The sequence below is a fragment of the Dasypus novemcinctus genome, chromosome 21 (assembly GCF_030445035.2).
Source record: "Dasypus novemcinctus isolate mDasNov1 chromosome 21, mDasNov1.1.hap2, whole genome shotgun sequence".
NCBI classification, from domain to species: domain Eukaryota; kingdom Metazoa; phylum Chordata; class Mammalia; order Cingulata; family Dasypodidae; genus Dasypus; species Dasypus novemcinctus.
The window spans coordinates 22,303,911-22,321,836 of record NC_080693.1 but is presented as its reverse complement, the minus strand read 5'-3'; the positions used below and the strand labels follow the sequence as shown (position 1 = coordinate 22,321,836).

At 38.6% G+C, this 17,926-nt stretch overlaps 2 protein-coding genes across 5 annotated transcripts in view; one reads left to right on the top strand and one right to left on the bottom strand.

Annotated features, from left to right (window-relative positions):
* The first annotated feature begins 2 nt into the window (after nt 1-2).
* Nucleotides 3-16,348, top strand: ADPRM (ADP-ribose/CDP-alcohol diphosphatase, manganese dependent). 3 transcript variants are annotated; one of them, XM_071210315.1, is made up of 4 exons: nt 3-115; nt 7,206-7,831; nt 8,688-8,804; nt 11,673-16,348. In XM_071210315.1, exons 2-4 carry the CDS (start codon nt 7,231-7,233, stop codon nt 12,005-12,007), a joined length of 1,053 nt encoding a protein of 350 aa, XP_071066416.1. In that variant the 5' UTR covers nt 3-115; nt 7,206-7,230; the 3' UTR covers nt 12,008-16,348. The 3 variants fall into 3 exon arrangements, with proteins under 3 accessions (XP_071066416.1, XP_071066417.1, XP_071066418.1); XM_071210316.1 differs by lacking the exon at nt 3-115 and adding an exon at nt 209-419; XM_071210317.1 differs by lacking the exon at nt 3-115 and adding an exon at nt 1,312-1,354.
* The window catches only part of TMEM220 (transmembrane protein 220), a 15,023-nt gene continuing 11,638 nt past the window's right edge, over nt 14,542-17,926 (bottom strand). For both annotated transcript variants that reach the window (XM_058283472.2, XM_058283473.1), the window contains one exon: nt 14,542-15,843. In XM_058283472.2, coding sequence (XP_058139455.1) covers nt 15,708-15,843 — 136 coding nt within the window. In that variant the 3' untranslated portion in view covers nt 14,542-15,707. The remainder of the gene's footprint in view (nt 15,844-17,926) is intronic.

Below are 17,926 nucleotides of genomic sequence, written 5' to 3'. Positions count from 1 at the left end.
GGAAGTCAGAGGGGCTGAGCCCTCAGGGCTCGCGTCTCTCCAAGGTTACGTAGAAAGTGAGCGCGGTCGCCTAGCGCGTAGCCAGGAAGCGCTTCGAAAAGCAGCTGGGGCGCGGGTAGGTGGTTACTGGTGGCTGGAAGCGGGGCCGGCCGCCTCCAGCCCGGGTGTCCCCAGGTAGGGGAGGGAGCTGGGCCCCGGGTAGGCGGCCGGCCTTCGCTTTCGAGTTGCGCGGCTAGGCCAGGCCCAAGCGGCCCTGAGCTTTGGGGGCGCCCGCTGCTGTCACTCAGGTCTTCGGCGACCGTAGCCGGCTGCTCGCCCCGCCGGGCATCCCCAGCCTTGGAGGAGAGAAACCACTGCTCGGAGACCGGCGGAACCAGCACCCCCGCCCCCCCTTCGCCCGTCACCGTCGTCTTGCTCAGGTTGTTTTTGGCGCCTTTGGCCAAGTAGCAGACCCGCTGTGTTTGAAATAATCCTGGGTTGCTTTTTGTTTTTTAAGAAATGTTATTGCGAACAATAATTTGAGTCGTTAGGGCGGTAAGGGCGAGTTACGTATGACTGGAGTGCCCAGTGCTCCGTTATCCCCACACTAATTTATTCATAAAGCACAGCACTGTGCAAAAAAAGAGGTACTGCATCATATCCCATTCGAACTTGGTCCCCAGTTTCTTCATAAAATGCTCTTGTTGACTCTCCAGTCTCCTTCATTTTCGTAATTTTAAGTTTGTCACGGAGTTCCTCATGTGGGATTGCTTCTCTTCTCTTGCTTGGCCATGGCGAAGACAATACCTAGGCTTATTTTATCTCTCCCTGTGAAAGTATTTGTGACTTGCATTCATTCACTCTCCTTTTTGTCTTTTAGTATCTGTAATCTTAAAAAAAAAAAAAACACACAAAAAAAACGGCTGTCCACACCGTTTCTGTGTTGGATTTGCAAAATAGAGGAAAAGACAAACTGTCCTCTAATTTTCTTTCTTAACCACAGATCCCACTCCTTAGCGGCTTTTTTAAAGGGGCTACCAATGAGGCAGAATGGGCACGGTATTTTATGTGCCTAACTCGCCAAGAATGCTGTTCACTAACACAGGAGAGCTGTAGTCTAGTATTTCCTGTGCTTGGGTTAGAATTTTCTGGAAATTTCTGCTCTGAGTTCAAATTGTTTTTAATCAGGTTAATTTTCCTGTATTGAAGTTGCACATGGGTAAGATTTTTACCCTGGTATTTCTGTATATTTGTCCAGGGAAAATTTTTTCCACTAGTTGGCAAAAAGACACAAAAGTGCCTTCCAGTTTCAGGCATTGAACATATAAAATTATTGTTCAGCTCAGTTGTACGTGGACTGACCAAACACCATCATGTAAGTAAAATTGAATTCAGTGTTTTCAGCTAGTTTGTTAAAATTTTATTTGGCAAGGTAGTTCTTGAAACAGCTTTTACTTAATTTCGCTGTTTACCAAAGCATTTTTATACAGTTTTCTTCATATTAAATGGTACCAAATAAAATACCAGTTTCTCTAACAGTTCCTGGGCCTATTAAATGTCTATTAGTGACTGAGTTGCTAATAACACCTCTGAGCCTGATTTCATGGGACTCGGGTGACATTCTAGTGCTAAAAGGTACCTAAGGCATCTAGTGTAAACCTATCACTTTTATTACTGTTATTAAGCCACCAAGATCACCAAATTAGTTTTTTTCTTCTTTTAATTTAGAGACTTTACTTGAAAGAGACAGGTCAGGAAGAGTATCAACCAGTGTTTGTTCTATCAATACTGACAAGTCTGATTAAACTTTGGGCTTCAGTTTAGGCTGGTTTGACTAGGATAGCTAGGTCCTAAACTTTATGTGAACCTCTTGTGCTGTAAATTGTTTGCTGGCCCCAGGCCCAGACTAACCTCCTATCCCTTGCCCCACCCCATTTAGTATCTGACCATGCACATTTCCTGTTTGGAGTTCCTTCACTTTCCTGTTATTGCAAGATTTCATACAGTTGGTAAATTTCAAGACACCACCACCACTGCCAGTCAGTTTTTAGCATCCCTCTTAGTTTTCCACAGCCACCTGTCCTATGGACTCTGTATATAAAAGCTTTGCTCACCCACCCCTTCCCTGAGACATTTCTGGCTTCAGCTTTGAGTGTGTCCCTATTGCAGTAGTTCCTCTACTCTAATAAAGTCTCGTCTTACTAATGCCCAGGTTTTCTTTCTTTTTTTTCCCTACAAGGAAGGTTTTGCCAGTCTTAAGTATTACAAGATTTTATTAGTGGTATCATCTTGCAGCAAGTTTTCAGCAATTAAGCATCCTTCTTTTCTTAAAAATTACTTATGCCTAAGGCTGTTTTCACAAAATTCTGGTTGCTTATCCAGCACAATGACTTTTTGTAGGAGATTTGAGGTAAAAATCTTGTAAAATTTTCTACATTATTTTACTCTAAAAAGTTGCGGTAGTTTGAGTTACCTGGAGGCTCACTAGACAGATTTTCAGATATATAATTTTAAAATGCTTTTCTTAACATGCTTGTAGTTCTTTGTGGTTTACAGAATAATTTGTGTTATAACTCAGTTGACTCTTACAACCCAGTGGTTTTCCTTATTTTATACTAGGAAAAACTACAAATTCAGTCCCAGCTCTTCAGTTTCAAAGCTTTCAGTACTTTATCATAATACTACAACTAAAACCTAGATAAAAGCACATAATAAATGATGCAGGCAAAACTTTCAAAACAAAGTTCACTAAAAACTTGCTATTTTTCTTTCTTTTCTAAAGCAAATACATCTTCTAATTCTTCCAGACTTTATTTTCTCTTCAGAGATTTTTTTTTAAGAATGCTTTTTAAAAAATATTATTTTATGGACATTTGGAAATATGCATAAAACTAGAGAGAAAAAAACCTATGTACTCCTTAGGTACCATTTATGAGCTTCAACAATTATTACCTATCCTTTGCTCACCCACTTTTTTATTTGCATAGGAGGCGGGGTGTGATATTTTGAACAAGTTCTTTAGTGTAAATTTCCCGACCTGAGATGATTTTGACTTTGATCTCTTCCACACTGTCCAGGGCCAGTCTTTCTGAGCTTGCTGGCATCTCCCTGAACTAGCCAGGAGAGTCAATCCCTATCTGATTATTTTTCTTAAGATTTATTTTTATTTATTTCTCTCCCCTTACCTCCCACCTCCCCAGTTGTCTGCTCTGTGTCCATTTGCTGTGTGTTCTTCTGTGTCCACTTGTATTCTTATCAATGGCACTGGGAATCTCTGTCTCTTTTTGTTGCATCATCTTGCAACAGCTCTCTGTGTGTGCAGTGCCTCTCCTGGGCAGGCTGGAATATCTTTCGTGTGGGGTGGCTCTCCTTATGGGGCATACTCCTTGCGCATGGGGCTTCCCTATGCAGGGGTCACCCCTGCGTGACACGGCAGTCCTTGCACACATCAGCACGCATGCGGGCCAGCTCACCACACAGGTCAGGAGGCCCTGGGTTTGAACCCTGGACCTCCCATGTGGTAGGCGGACGCTGTATCCGTTGAGCCAAGTTCGCTTCCCTCCATTTGATTCTTTTGCTCTGCCTTACTCACTTCTGATATTTTCTTTCCATGAATGTAACCTTGTCCTCTCTTGCCTCTCTTGAGCCTTCCCTTAACAGATGACAGTATGAATTTAAATTTCTGTTTTTCAAAATAATTTAATAAAATTGTATGTTCCCTCTCCTTACCCTTGTTTTAAAAGCAGTATGTGCTCAATATTTTGTATCTCTTTTCTACCCAGGAATACTTTTCTGTTTTGAGGTATATGGTATATGGCCCTTGGTGGTTGACTCTCCATAGTGCTTACCTTTCTTTAAAATGTTGCCAAATCTTAGTATAGCCTTGAGTTTCCCAACCTGGACTGTGTTCCAGTGAAAGGTATATCTGACAGGACTTTCGTTAGCACATTGGAAGAAAACCAATTCCATGTGGCTTTAAGCTCAAAGTGGGATTGATAAGCTGATTTAGAACTGAATAACCAAGGGTAATTCTAGCAGGGACAGTGAACCCAGGTATTCAACTAATGTTTTCAGGCATTGACTTCATTCCATCATCTGGGTTTGCTTTCTTCTGTGTTGGATTTATTCTCAACTCAACTTTCCCAGCAACTCTAGTCTTAGTTAGCTTAGCAGAAATAGGTCCAGTAGTTTTGCTAGAGGTTCCAGCAAAAGTCCCAGAGCTGATGCGTACTGGCCCAGCTTGTGTTATATGCCTACCTAAACTGTGGCCAGAGGAAAATTGGCTTTTACTTGAGTTTGTTAAAAGCTGCTGTGAGCAATGTACCAGAAATGGGTTGGCTTTTATAATGGGAATTTCTTAGGTTAAGAGGCTGTGAACCTGTCCAAATCAAGGCATCATCAGATATATTGTCCCACCAGAGTTTGGCTGCTGGCAGTCCTGGACTCATTTCACATGGCAAGTCATATGGAGGCTTCTGGGTCTTTTGCTTCTGCCTTTTGTTGCTTCCTTCTCTCCTGAGTTCCTTTCTGAGCTCCGGGGTTCCTTCTATCTGTCTCTGAAGCTTTTTCTGTGCCTCTGCTTTCAGGCCTCGGTTTATAAAGAACTTCAGCAAGAGGACCAAGACCCAGCCTGGGTCATGCCTCACTGAACTAATCTAATCATAGCCCCCAGCTGAATCCAGTCTAATCAATGGGTCCCACACCCACAGGAATGGATTAGCTTCAAGAACATAATTTTTTCTGGGATCTACAAAACGTTTGAAACTGTCACAGGTTTTATAATTATAAGCCTCTCCTAGATCTTTTGTCTGCTCTTTTCCTTCCTCAGCCAGAGGGTGGACGTCAAACCACATGGACTGAGAGTGAGGAATTGAGTATATGTCTAAAGAGAAATTAGGGTGCTGTTACCAAAACAACGGGAAACAACTGTTGAGTAGGCAAAAATAATAGCCATGTATAGGAGAGACGTTCAAATTAATTGGGGCTCTGTGACCTATAGGAGATCCACAGCACATATTTTCACCTTATAGGCTCTGAGTTGTCTATTGGTGATAGAGCCTTTAAATCTTACTTAAAGGTAAACACAGATACGCTCATTTGGCAACAGGGAAAAAAGAAACAGTTTTTCCTTAAGCTTTGGTAATAATGTTCCATGTAATGTACTTGCTAAAGTATTTTCTGATCTGATTCTTCTGTTAATCTGTACCTGGAATCAAAGGTATAGAGATTTTCAGATGAGTTATGTGAGTTTTGTATCTCTTGTAATTGCCACTGAATTCTTCACCTTGCAGATCAGATTCTCTCTCATTTATACCACCCCTAATACACATTTTCTGACTTGCTATCTAGGGGAGTTTTCAGATAGGGGCTACAGGAAAGAATGAGCAAATAAAAACTAACATGAGAATACCAAATCATTTTTCTGGATTTCCATCTCTTTTCTGGTACACTTTTACCTATTTTCAGGCTAGTTATACCCACCACATTAAGGTAGGAAGAAAAGTAGCTGAAGCTTATAACTGAATGGATCAGAAAGAAAGTTTGTCATTAGTAAATATAGTTATAGAACGAGAAGAGGCCCCAACTTGTCAAATAAGTCAAATTGAAGTCAGAGCCTTATTTCTGGTTTGTGATTTGTTGCCTGCATTTCTGATAGGAGAGCTCTTAAAATTAGGATTTCACATATATGTAGAAGATTGAATAGGCTCTTTATAGGTATATTGGGCAAATGACTTTTGCAGACCAGGAGCCTGAGAGTCATTTTTAGAAATTCCAAGTGAATTTTTGGAAACAACTAGGTTCTAATAAATTCAGACACACAGCAACAGTTTATTATTACAGTCTTTATTAAAAACATAGTTGATAATTTAAGATCTTGACATTTTTTTTTTCTCCCCCCCCCTCCCGTTCCCGTTCCCTCCTCTCTGTGTTTATTTGCTATGTGTTCTTCTGTGTCTGCTTGTATACTCATTAGGCGGCTCCGGGAACCAATCCTGGGACCTTCCAGAGTGGGAGGAGAGGCGATTACTCTTTTGCACCACCTCAGCTCCCTTTCTTGCTGTTGCTTCCTATTTTCTCTCCTCTTTGTCTTTTGTTGTGTCATCTTGCTGTGCCAGCTCTCTGCGTTGGCCAGCACTCCTGCGTGGGGCAGCTTTCCCGTGCGGGATGGCATTCCCACATGGGCCGACACTCTTAGCCAGCTCACCATGTGGGCCAGCTTGCCCTCACGAGGAGGCCCTGGGCTTCGAACCCTGAACTTCTTATATGGTAGATGGGAGCCCAATTGGTTGAGCCACATCTGTTTCCCTGGTTTTGTTTTAATCCTTAGTGTTCTTGGCTCTTTTAAGAGACCGTTATTTATTTAGATCATAAACAACTTCATAAAATAATAGTTCCTTTCAGGTATAAGTCCTTTGGTCTTCTCAACCACTCATGCAGGGTAGAAGTCAATTGTCAAAAGAAAATATGAGATATTTATGTTTTAGTTGTAGAATTAGAGTTAATATTCAGTTAAAAAAAAACTAGTGAGCGTGAGAATCCAACTGTTGATGAATCAAGAACCACTGCTCACACAAGTAGTAATATTCACATCAGTGTCATAGTTAATTTTTATGTCAGTTATTTTTGGTTTAAAATTTTTCCTCTCCTTTTACATCTTAACTGTCTTTCCCTGTTAATCCATATATAAAATGAAAGACTTATTTCAGGTCACCTGCCCACCAGCAAAGAGAAAAGACAGCCTAGCTGTCTCAATAACCCATATGAGTAACTAATGTATGAGGTGCAGTGAATAAGTATAATATAAAACTGTCAAGTAAATCTTGACATTTCAGTAGAACTATTTTGGTGCTCATGAAAGGTGTGTGGGGTGTGTGTGTTGTGTAAAACTAGTGCATGCTTCTTAAAAATTAGAAATTACTCTAGATTTGAATTTGGCTTTATTAGAAATAGAATACCTGTTCATTATTAGGATGATAATACCCTTTTGTAAATTGCTATTCTTCAAAAGGATGGAGGTTATCATCTTTTACGGTGAGAAAACTAAAATATTTCAAAGACTTGGTAATTTGGACCTAAAGCAACCTGGCTCTAAAGCCCCATGTACTTCTCTCTCTGCCATGCTGCCTAGTGAATTCAACTGTTACGTTGAATATACATTTTAGCATTTTCTTTAGTTAGTAAATTAAGTTATTTATAACTTAGTCATCTTTTAAAATTTTATTTAGTTTATAGGAAACCTGTTTGGAGGTTATGGATGATAAGCTCAAGCCTGGAATCCTAAATGAGAGTTCAGAACTTCTTTTCTCCTTTGGAGTTATAGCAGATATTCAATATGCTGATTTAGAAGATGGCTATAATTTCCAAGGAAACAGGCGGAGGTACTACAGACATAGTCTTCTTCACTTACAGGGTGCAATTGAAGACTGGAATAAAGAAAGCAGGGCACCCTGCTGTGTACTTCAGCTTGGCGATATCATCGATGGATACAATGCTAAGTATAAAGCATCAGAAAAGTCACTGGAACTTATTATGAATACATTCAAAATGCTTAAAGTCCCAGTTCATCACACATGGGGAAATCATGAATTCTATAACTTCAGTAGAGACTACTTAACGAACTCCAAACTTAACACAAAGTTTCTACAAGACGAGATTGTGCACCATCCTGAGACCATGCCTTCAGAGAATTATTATGCTTATCATTTTGTACCATTCCCTAAATTCCGGTTCATTTTGCTTGATGCTTATGACTTGAGTGTCTTGGGTGTGGATCAATCTTCTGCAAAATATAAGCAGTGCATGAAGATACTGAAGGAGCATAATCCAAATACGGAATTGAATAGTCCTCAAGGTGAATTATTCCTTTGAACTGAGAATCTAATACATTAACTTTAAATTCTTCAGCTACTTTTATTCAGCAGGAAGATGGACAATTAAGGTAAAAGTATATTGTCGCTGTTGTTCAGGGTCAGGATTTCTCACAAGCCTGATGTCATATGGATTGATTGCTTTTGATTCAGGTTTCATTTACTAAACAGATACTTGAATGCCTACTCTGCCATGTACTTTTTCTAGGGTTAGCTATTCAGAGGTGTAAAACATACAGTGTCCTTTTTTTGTGGACAGAATGGTGAAAGATAAATGAAACAGAAGATTATTTTCCATGGTGGTAAGTGCTACCAGGGAAATAAAACAGGGTGATGTTATAGCAAGAACTGGGGGTACTACTTTAGATTAGGCATTCAGAGGAATCTTCTCTAAGGAGAAAGATGTGAATGACAAGAAGGATCATTCTTGGGAAGAATTGTGGGCAGAATATTCCAGACAGGGAAAAACAAAATGCAAAAGTCCTAAGCAGAATGAGATTTTGGCATTTTTGAAGAACACAGAAAAGGGCCAGTGGGGTACAGGATCACTTTGGAGAGTAATCAGGAGCCACAATGTGTAGCGCTTTGTTGCGATAGCAAGGAGCTTGTATTTTATTTTAAGTGTAATGGAAAACCAGTAAAATAAGCAGAAGAGCGTCAAGTCTAGGATTACGATACAGAGTGATTTATATAATGCTCCACATTCTTGTGGATTCTCATTTTAACACCAATCAAATATTTCTAAAGGGAAGTGCAGATGTCCCTACATTAGCTAAACTTGAATGCCCAGAGAGGAAAAAAATGATGTTCGATAGGTCTGATTTTCTGAATTCATTTCAGGCCTTTCTGAGCCCCAGTTTGTCCAGTTTAATGGAGGATTCAGCCAAGAACAGCTGAACTGGTTGAATGAAGTTCTTACCTTCTCTGACACAAACCAAGAAAAGGTGGTGATTGTGAGTAAGTATTTAAACACTAGAGATTACATTAGCTTTTTAGGGTATGGGAACAATTAGGTTTTAAAGCATACTAACAATATTTATATTGTGATATCCCTTTTGCCTAAAATGGATACCTTAAATTTTTTTTATTGAGAAACATCCTGAATATAAGATTAACATTTAAGGTTGAATGAGGAAAGAATTGTAAAATAACAAAAACATTTTCTCATACATGAAAGCCGGTAAGTTGGTTTTTTAGGTTTCAAAGTAGAATTTCCCCAAATAGGATCAATTTATGTAGTAACTTTTAAATGAGAAAATTAGTTCAGGCCCTACCAATCTATGCTTCAGGAGACCTGCCTTCCAGCAAAGTGGCCACCAAACAGAGGCCACTGCTGCCTGAGAAAGCCAGGCTGCTATAATAGAGGTGAGTGTAATAGACTCAGCTGCCAGTGAATGCTGCCAGCTCTGTAATGTCTACCCCAATGTTACAAGGAAGTTGAATTTGTATATTTTTACTGAGATCATTTTTTGACAGGCACTGCCATCAGAGATTACCGGAGTCTGAAGGTACTTAAAACATGACCTCGCACATGTACACTCACACACGGGTGTGGTCATGTTTTAGGGGCTGAGTTTAGAGCCCTGGCTTGAGAAGTGGCATGGCCTAATGGATGAGAAGACTGGGCTCAAGCTCTTGTTTCTATGAGCTGTGTAACCCTAGGAAATACCTAACTTACATGCAACAGTATCCTCAGTATTGCATCAAATGAAATTATGAAAACACTTTGAAATAAGGCTATTGACTGGTAAAAATGCATAGATGGAGTCAGAGTTTCTGCTGCCATTGGAATACCATATGTCTCTCAAGGCTTGGAAAATATAAGGGGTCCTCAGGGATTATTGGCATGTGTTGTGACATTATTTGGCTCAACAGTAAATGGTCTCAGAAACTGAGATGCTTCTTGACTTTTATCTGCTCTTTAGTTTTCCACTGCCAGGCTGTACCTGTTACTTTAGAGAATATTGGAACTAAAAGAGACCTAGAGATTAAACAGTTTTATTTTAAAGATTAAATTATACAGCTAAAATTATATACCTACTGACAACTGAGATTAGAATCCATTTTTTTATATCCCATTCCCCTTTATGCTGTGTAATTTTTTTTTTTTTACCAACGTCAGTGCACTTGTTTACCATAGCAGTCTCTTAAATTTCTTCCATTTCTGCCATAAGCTTAGAAACCAGATAAATAAGCCTTTAACAACTGAGTGCCTGTTTTTGTTTTTTTTTTTGTGGTAAAGTTTAAAATGTTTAATAGAATTTTCTTTCGTTTTTTTATTTGATTTTTAACTTTTATTTTGGCTGCTCAGAAGTCATTTAGCCTACTTTTTGCATCTTGGCTATACACTTAGGAGGAAAGAATTGCCATGAGCTGAAATGGGGAACACTATAGGAGGAGGGTGTTTTGTGGGCTAAGTTCAGGAGTTCAGGTTTGAATACATGCATATTCAGTTTCAGATGCTGTTAGCTGGCAGATGCCCATTAGCCATTAGTGGAGATGTTAAGTAGGCAGTTTGGACATATGAGTCTGGAATTCATTATAGAGGTTTGGGCAAGATATTTAAATTTGGAAGCTGAAACAAATATAGGTGATGTGTGAAACTTTGTAAATTACCAGGGTAGAGGTAGGATAGTAGAAGAGAAGTCCACGGACCAAGCATTCAGGCATTCCTGCTAAGACCCTGAGGAAATGAGGAGGAACAAGCAAAGGGGACTGAGAATTAGTGATCATTGAGGTTGCAAAAAAACTAGGAGTATGGGGGGTTCTAGATGCCAAGAGTTTCAAGGAGGAAGGAGCGACTGAAGTGTCAGATGCTGCAGGGACTTGACGGATGAGCCCTTATGGCTTCTAGGTACTGGAAAGCTCCCGGCCCCTTTGGTCTGTTAGTCCTTCTTACAGCTTGAAGGGTGGTTGTGAGTGTATGTATGTGTACATAACAAGTTCTGACTCCTTTCGTGCTTTAATGGTATGTTTACCTCCCACGCACCTACTTTTTCTTTATTCACATTATAGACTAAAAGACATTAACTAGAAACATGTTTAAGTTTCAGAATAAAAATGAAGAGAGAGAGAAAAAAGGAAAGTGGCTTAATGGGAAGAAGCAGAGACCAGGGAAGTATTGTCCCTGTGCTACTTCGGAGTGATGACAGTGGCCTGATGCGTGCTGGGGCCTCATAGATGTCTGGGCATCAGGAATTCATGATTCTCCTGGCTCTGCTTCCACATATTTACTGTGGGACCCAATATAAATATTTCCTACTTTAATTCTGTTTTCTTATCTGTAAAGTGCTACCTCTATCTCATGGGGGTATTGTGAAGAAAAACAATTATAAAGTAGCATGAATCAGTTCTAAGGCATTGTTTATAAATGACACAAAATTTGAGGCCCCATACCTAAATCATTCTTTTCTTTAGGATTATATCTTCCTGTATAGATGACATCCATATTTCAGGAAATCGATGAGATTGGATTTCAGTTCAGCATCTGCCTGATTTCTGGCTGGCTCTGCATTCAGAACTTAACAGGAAGCCCTCAACTCCCTTACTTGACTACAGCTTGAGGTTCTCTGTAGTCCATACAGATCTCAGGGTCTCTCTCTCTGGTATCTCTCTCCCTCTCATATAGGCACTAACCCTTTTTCTGTGCTCCAGAGGCATAGCTGTAGATTACATAGTTCTTCCCATATCTGGATCCTTTCTGATCTCAATCCATTTGGAATTGAGGTAGTGATATGCACTTTTGGGGGGTATGAGCTTTTAGCCATTTATCTTGATGAAAGATTTCTTAATTGGTTCATAACTCTTGTTTTCTTTAATTAACAGGCCATCTTCCCATTTACCCAGAATCCTCTGACAGTGTATGTCTCGCCTGGAATTACAGAGATGCCCTTGCCGTCATCTGGTCTCATGAGTGTGTGGTGTGCTTCTTTGCTGGCCACACTCATGATGGTGGGTACTCTGAGGATCCTCTTGGTGTGCACCACGTCAATCTGGAAGGGGTTATTGAAACAGCTCCAGATAGCCAAGCTTTCGGCACAGTTCACGTCTATCCTGATAAAATGTTGTTGAAAGGGAGAGGCAGAGTTCCAGACAGAATTATGAATTACAAGAAGGAATTCATAATTTCACCCCCCCATCTCCCAGAAAAAAACCAATAAAACCATAATCCTCAGTCCCATTGTTTAGTATTTTGCTTGTATAACAAAATGTATTTATGGCTTCAATGTGTGTGTGTTCATAAAATATTCTAAAATGTCATTTTTTAAGTATCTATTGCTGAAAGTTAAAAACAAACCAGGGAGACTGAAGTGAGGGGAGGATATAGTTCTCAAAAGGAACTTTATTTAGTTTTTCCTGAGATTTTTTAAAAATTTTGCACAAGGAGAATATGTTCATGTATCTATGTAACTTAAAATTCATAATAAAAAATTAAACTCAGGTAAAGGTTTTCTGTTCACCCTGCTGAGTGAAGAAGCTTTGAACATTTTTTTGCAAAGAATACCTGATTTTTGTAGGCTTGTTTATTCCTATTTTGTAAACAAACAAAAATCAAGTATTTCACAGGTGATGATGAATGAGTGGAGTTCTCAAGATATAAGAAGGACCTCCTGGAGAGTCATGCACACTAGTGATTCTAACCAAAGCAGAACCCAAGTGCCAGCGCATCTGTGTGTGTTTTAAGCTGGTCTCTTTGGGCCATCAGCTGGTGCTTTGTGAGTGTTCGGTAGATAAATGATTTTTCCCTTTATTCTCTTTACAGAAAAATGAGGCATGTTTAAATAGCTCAGTTGTCAAATATGCTAAGGCTTATCTGCAGAAACACCTACTAGATGGCAAATGGAGATTATTCAAGTATAGAGAAAGTTTGATTTGGGGCCTGAAAAAAAGAAATACTGCTCAATCTAAGTGTGCCTATGGAGTAGCTAGGTACTATGATGGTATAGAGGTATTTGTTTCCTGTTGCTGTTATAAAAAATTACTACAGAAAAATTTAGTGGCATGTATTCTCTTACAGTTCTGAAGGTTGGAAGTCCAAAATTGGTTTCACTAGGCCCAAACTAAGGTGTCAGCAGTGCCATGCCCCCTTGGTAGACTCTAGGGGAGACTGTTTTCTTGTACTTTGCAGCTTCTAGAGCATTCCTTTCATTTCTTTCTGATGGACTTTTTCCCCATCTTTAAAGCGAGTAATGTAGCATCTTCAAAAGTTTTTCTGCTTTGTCACCATGTCACCTTTTTTGTCTCTGTAGTCAAGTCTTCCTCTTCTTCCCTCTTATAAGGATACATGTGATTACATTTAAGGCCCACCCAGATAATCCAGGGTAATCTCATTTCAATCACATATGCATAGTCCATTTTGCTATATAAAGTAACACGTACAGGTTCCAAGTATTAGGATCTTGATGTGTTTGGGGGCCATTATTCATCCACAGATGAATATAATATGCTCCCTGCATTCATGAACTTAACCATGAGTGAGGGACATCCATAAATTCAAAATGTGACATTTGCCACCACACAAAGGGCTGTGAGAATACAGAGGAGGGAGAAGTTAATTTTGTTTGAGCAGATTAGAGATGACTTGAAGGAAGGAAAATAAGTGGGGAAGGAATTTCAGGTAGAAAAGCATAGGCAAAGGCAAAGAAGGAGTATGAAGAATTTAGGAGGAGCAAGTAATGCTATGAGGATTCACCAAAGGGTGCATGGGAATATGGCAAGAAATAGAGGAAAGGGATAGGCTAGGTCTTGTAAATGGCCTGATGATGAGCCAAGAGTTAGTTTACTTGGTCACACAGTGCTGGATTAGATTTACCTGTCAGAAGTTGCTAGATTAGATTTGTGTTTCAGTTTAGGCAGTAGACAATGAGGCTGATACAGAAGAGTGACAATAGGAAGGAAAAACAGGATTGGGGGAGACTAAAGAGATTTTGAAAAAAGATTAAAAATATTTAAAGTAATTGAAAAGTAGAATTTAAAAACTTCATTAATAAAGAAACTGCTGTACTTCACCAAAAGTTAGTGCCTTTTATACACTTTACTCTGGAGATTAAAAAGGGACTATAATCAGAATTTATAGTTGGATGTGGAAAATGCAGATACAATGTAAGTGTATCTTGAAAATCACTATCTTCAATACCAAGTCAAGCATTACTTCAAGGATGGTTAGGTTCTGTATGGAATTTGCAAAGGAGTCCATTTCTTCATGTGATTTTAGAGTTAGACTAAAAGGTATAGAAATACTAATTATCACCTAAGCTAAATGTGCACTGGAATGCTCAAAACTTTTACTTATATTTTGTTGACCCTTAAATTTCACTTAAAATTAATTCATTTCAACCTTGTTAATAAGTAGTTTTCTTCCATTTCACTGATCCACATTTTGATAGAGAATGTCTTACTGTTCAGTGGCCATTGTCTATTTTTTAAAAAGGCCATTCTCCATACCTCCTTTAATACATATTTATAGAATACCTTCTCTTGTATTAAAGGTTTCAAAATAAAGAGACAAACCACCAGACTCATTTTCACTCTCTTGACATGCAATAGGTACTGATTCTCCTTTTTGGGTAGACTATTTCCTACATCTCACAAAGCAGTACTTTGACTATGAAAGAAACTGCTATCAAGAAGCTCTAAAACAGCATTGTCCAATAATGGGAGCCAGAGAAGTCATTTAAAATATGCTAGTAGTCAGTTTTAAAAACTAATAGAAACAGTTTATTTTAGTCATATCTCAAATATAATATCTAATCAATATAAAAATTACTTTTTTGTACTATGTGTTCAAAATTCCATGTGTATTTTACACTTACAGCCCATCTTCATTTGGGCACTCAATTTTCATTGAAAATACTTGATCTATATTTTGATTTCATAAAATTTGCAGGGAAAAAAGTGGATACACATACCCAAGTTGTTCCAAACACACTTAACAGTTTTCCAATAACAATGTGTTTTTAAATGAAAATAAATTTTTTTAAATTAAAAATTCACTTCCTCAGTCACTAGCCACATATTAAGTGCTTAGTAGCCACATGTAGCTGGTAGCTATGATACTGGATGGCACAGTTTTAAAATGTTCTTCCCAGCAGTTGCTTTTGAATAGAATCGCTAGGTCGAAGGACATGTGTATATTCACATTTTCAAAAAATCATGTAGAAATTTGGGTCTTATTTCTCATTTAGAATGTAGTTAACATTCCCTATTTTCCTCCTTGATTTGGTTCCTAGACCATTCTATCCAACTACTCAAGGCATGGCTGTTCGTCAAATTCATTTGGAGTTCCACATTCAGTTCACAGCTGTGTCCTGGTTAGATCAGGGGTACAGCGTTCTCTTGAACCTTATTTCTATCATACACCTGAACCCAGCTCCCCTGTTTTAATCACCAGCACCCCTTTGCAGTCTTTGTAAGTACATGCTCTCGTCTAGTTTAATCCTTGTAGCTGTATGAAGGAACTGAAGTAAAATCAGATAATCTGGTATTAATCCTACTTTTTAGGTAGGAAATATCCATCAGGAGGTTTATATATTTGCCCAGGCCACACAGATACTGATGAAGCTAAATTAAAAATTCTATTTCTTGGCTTTTGTTCTAGTGCTTTTTTCATTACACCAAAGCATAAAAACCTTTAGAAAAGGCTTCCAAGAAAACATCACACCCCATCTCTTTCTTCCTAGTCTCATCTAATCTTAGGTTATATTGTATCTTTAAAGAGTTCTAAAAATATTTGGGGAAAAAAAATTATCTCTAATATTAGCTCAGATAACCTGAAATAAATTCCTAGAAAACTGGCTTGTTTCTCCACTATTTATAAAAAATTGAAGATACTCATTTTAAGAACAGGATTCTTGAATTCATTTAAATTACTGTCTTGCAGTGTGTTGGCCAGGTAGACCGCATCTCCTTATTTATATATATGTAGATCCATGAGATAAAGGGGCAAAGAGAGATTATAATGGCAATAGCCAATTGAATTCTTCCACCAACTGGACTCCTATAAAAACACACAAAAAAATGATTATAGGTAAGAATGAAAGGTATAGATTGCTTTGGAGACAAGTATAAAGGTCAAATTGGTAAAAACATACCATTACATTCCAGCATGCTCTTAATATTCCCTAATTTTCTAAATTGAAATGAGATTCAAAAAGTTAATACTACAAATGAACAACTCAACGACATCACAAAACAAATTCCCAGATAATCACTGATCAAGAAAAAGCACGCTGTCAGTCCCCAGAAGCCCTCTTTCTGCTCTGCCCAATTTCTACCCCCTCCCTCTTCTCCAAGAACAGCCATTAAACTGACTTGTGACACTACAGCTTAGATTTCACTTGTATAAATAAAATTATACAGTATCTTTTGTTTTTGAGTATGGCTTCTTTGGCTTAAAATTATGTTTGTAAGATTCACCCATGTTGTATGTAGCTGTAACTCATTTATTTTCATTTGCTGTGTTGTATTCTATTGTATAAATATACCACAGTTTCTCAACTCTGCATTGATGGACATTTAGATTATTTCCCTAATGTGGCTATGAATGTTCCTTTACATCTCCTCTGACACACATATGTGCACATTTCTATTGGCATTTACTTAGGAATAGAATTGCTAGGTCGAAGGACATGCATATATTCAAATTTAGTAGATAACAACAACTTTACAAAGTGGCTTTACCAGTTTGCATTTCTATCACCAGCATAATCAAAGTTTCCGTAGTTCCATATTATTGCCATTGCTTGATACTGGGTCATTGTTCACTGGTTTGTTTTTTAAATGTTAGCCTTTATGTTTGATATAAGAAGGATCATATTGTGCTTTTAATTTACAGGTCTGTGATGACTAACGTTGAGCATCTTTTCATATATTTGTTGGATATCTGAATTTCCTCTTGTGAAATGTCTATTCAAGTCTCTGGGCCATTTTTCTACAGGGTTGTCTTTTTTCTTACTGACTTGTAGGAATTCTTTATATATTCTTAATTCAAACCCTTTGTTGTATATATGTGTTGCAAAAATATCTTTAATATTTAATGATGTATTTTGAGGAACAGAAGTCACTGGTAAATAAGACAATGTTAAAATTGAACTTTTCCTAAGGCTTTTTGTGTTCTAAGAAAACTTTCCCTACTCTAAGTCTTGAAGATCATCACTTAAGTTTTCTTCTAGAAGTTTTATCATTTTTACCTTTCAAATTAGATCTATGATCCATCTGGAATTGATTTGTATGAAAGTTGTTAGGTAAAGATTTTACTTTTTTCCATTGGGGTATTCAGTTGATCCAATGCCACTGATTGAAAAGGTGGCCTCTCTGGGTAACGGGTGTGGCTCAACCAAAGGGGTTCCTGTCTACCATATAGGAGGTCCAGGGTTTGATGCCCAGGGCCCCTGGTAAGGGCAAGCTGGCCCACGTGGAGCACCGGCCCACACGGGAATGTGGCCCCGTGCAGGAGAGCGACCCTGCATGGGAATGCTGCCGGATTGCCAGCCGTCGCCGAGAACTGGCACAGCAAGATGATACAACAAGAGACACAGAGGAGAGAAAATAAGATGTAGCAAAGCAGGAGAGCTGAGGTGGTGCAAGAGAGTAATTGCCTCTCTCCCACTCCAGAAGGTCCCAGGATTGGTTCCTGGAGCCGCATAATGAAAAAACAAGCAGACACAGAACACACAGTGAATGGACACAGAGAGTGAGGAATGGGGGGTGGGGGTGGAGGTGGGGGATAAATAAAACTAAATCTTTGAAAAAATGAAAAATAAAGGCTGCCTCTCTTTGCAACCCTGCAGTGCCACCTTTCTCATAAATCATGTCTACATATGTATAGCTGTTTCTAGATTCTACTCTGTTCCATTAGTTTGTATATTGTGTTCCTCCAGTTATTTAGATCTTCCTTAAGCTCTCTCATAATGCTTTATAGTTTTGTGTGTAGAGATTTTGCATATCCATGTTGGATTTATTCCTAGACAGTTGATATTTTTTATGGTATTTTCTTGTTTTAATGATTCTCTAACTGTTGCTTGCTGACAGAAAAGCAGTTAGTTTTTGTATATTGATCTAGTATCCAGCAATCATGCTAA

What these genes read in the sequence shown, in the direction of transcription:
- ADPRM (XM_071210315.1), top strand. Translation starts at nt 7,231, where the DNA reads ATGGATGATAAGCTCAAGCCTGGAATCCTAAATGAGAGTTCAGAACTT. An exon ending in GGAATTGAATAGTCCTCAAG is followed by an intron (nt 7,832 to 8,687) that starts GTGAATTATTCC and finishes AATTCATTTCAG; the next exon opens with GCCTTTCTGAGCCCCAGTTT. An exon ending in AGAAAAGGTGGTGATTGTGA is followed by an intron (nt 8,805 to 11,672) that starts GTAAGTATTTAA and finishes TTTAATTAACAG; the next exon opens with GCCATCTTCCCATTTACCCA.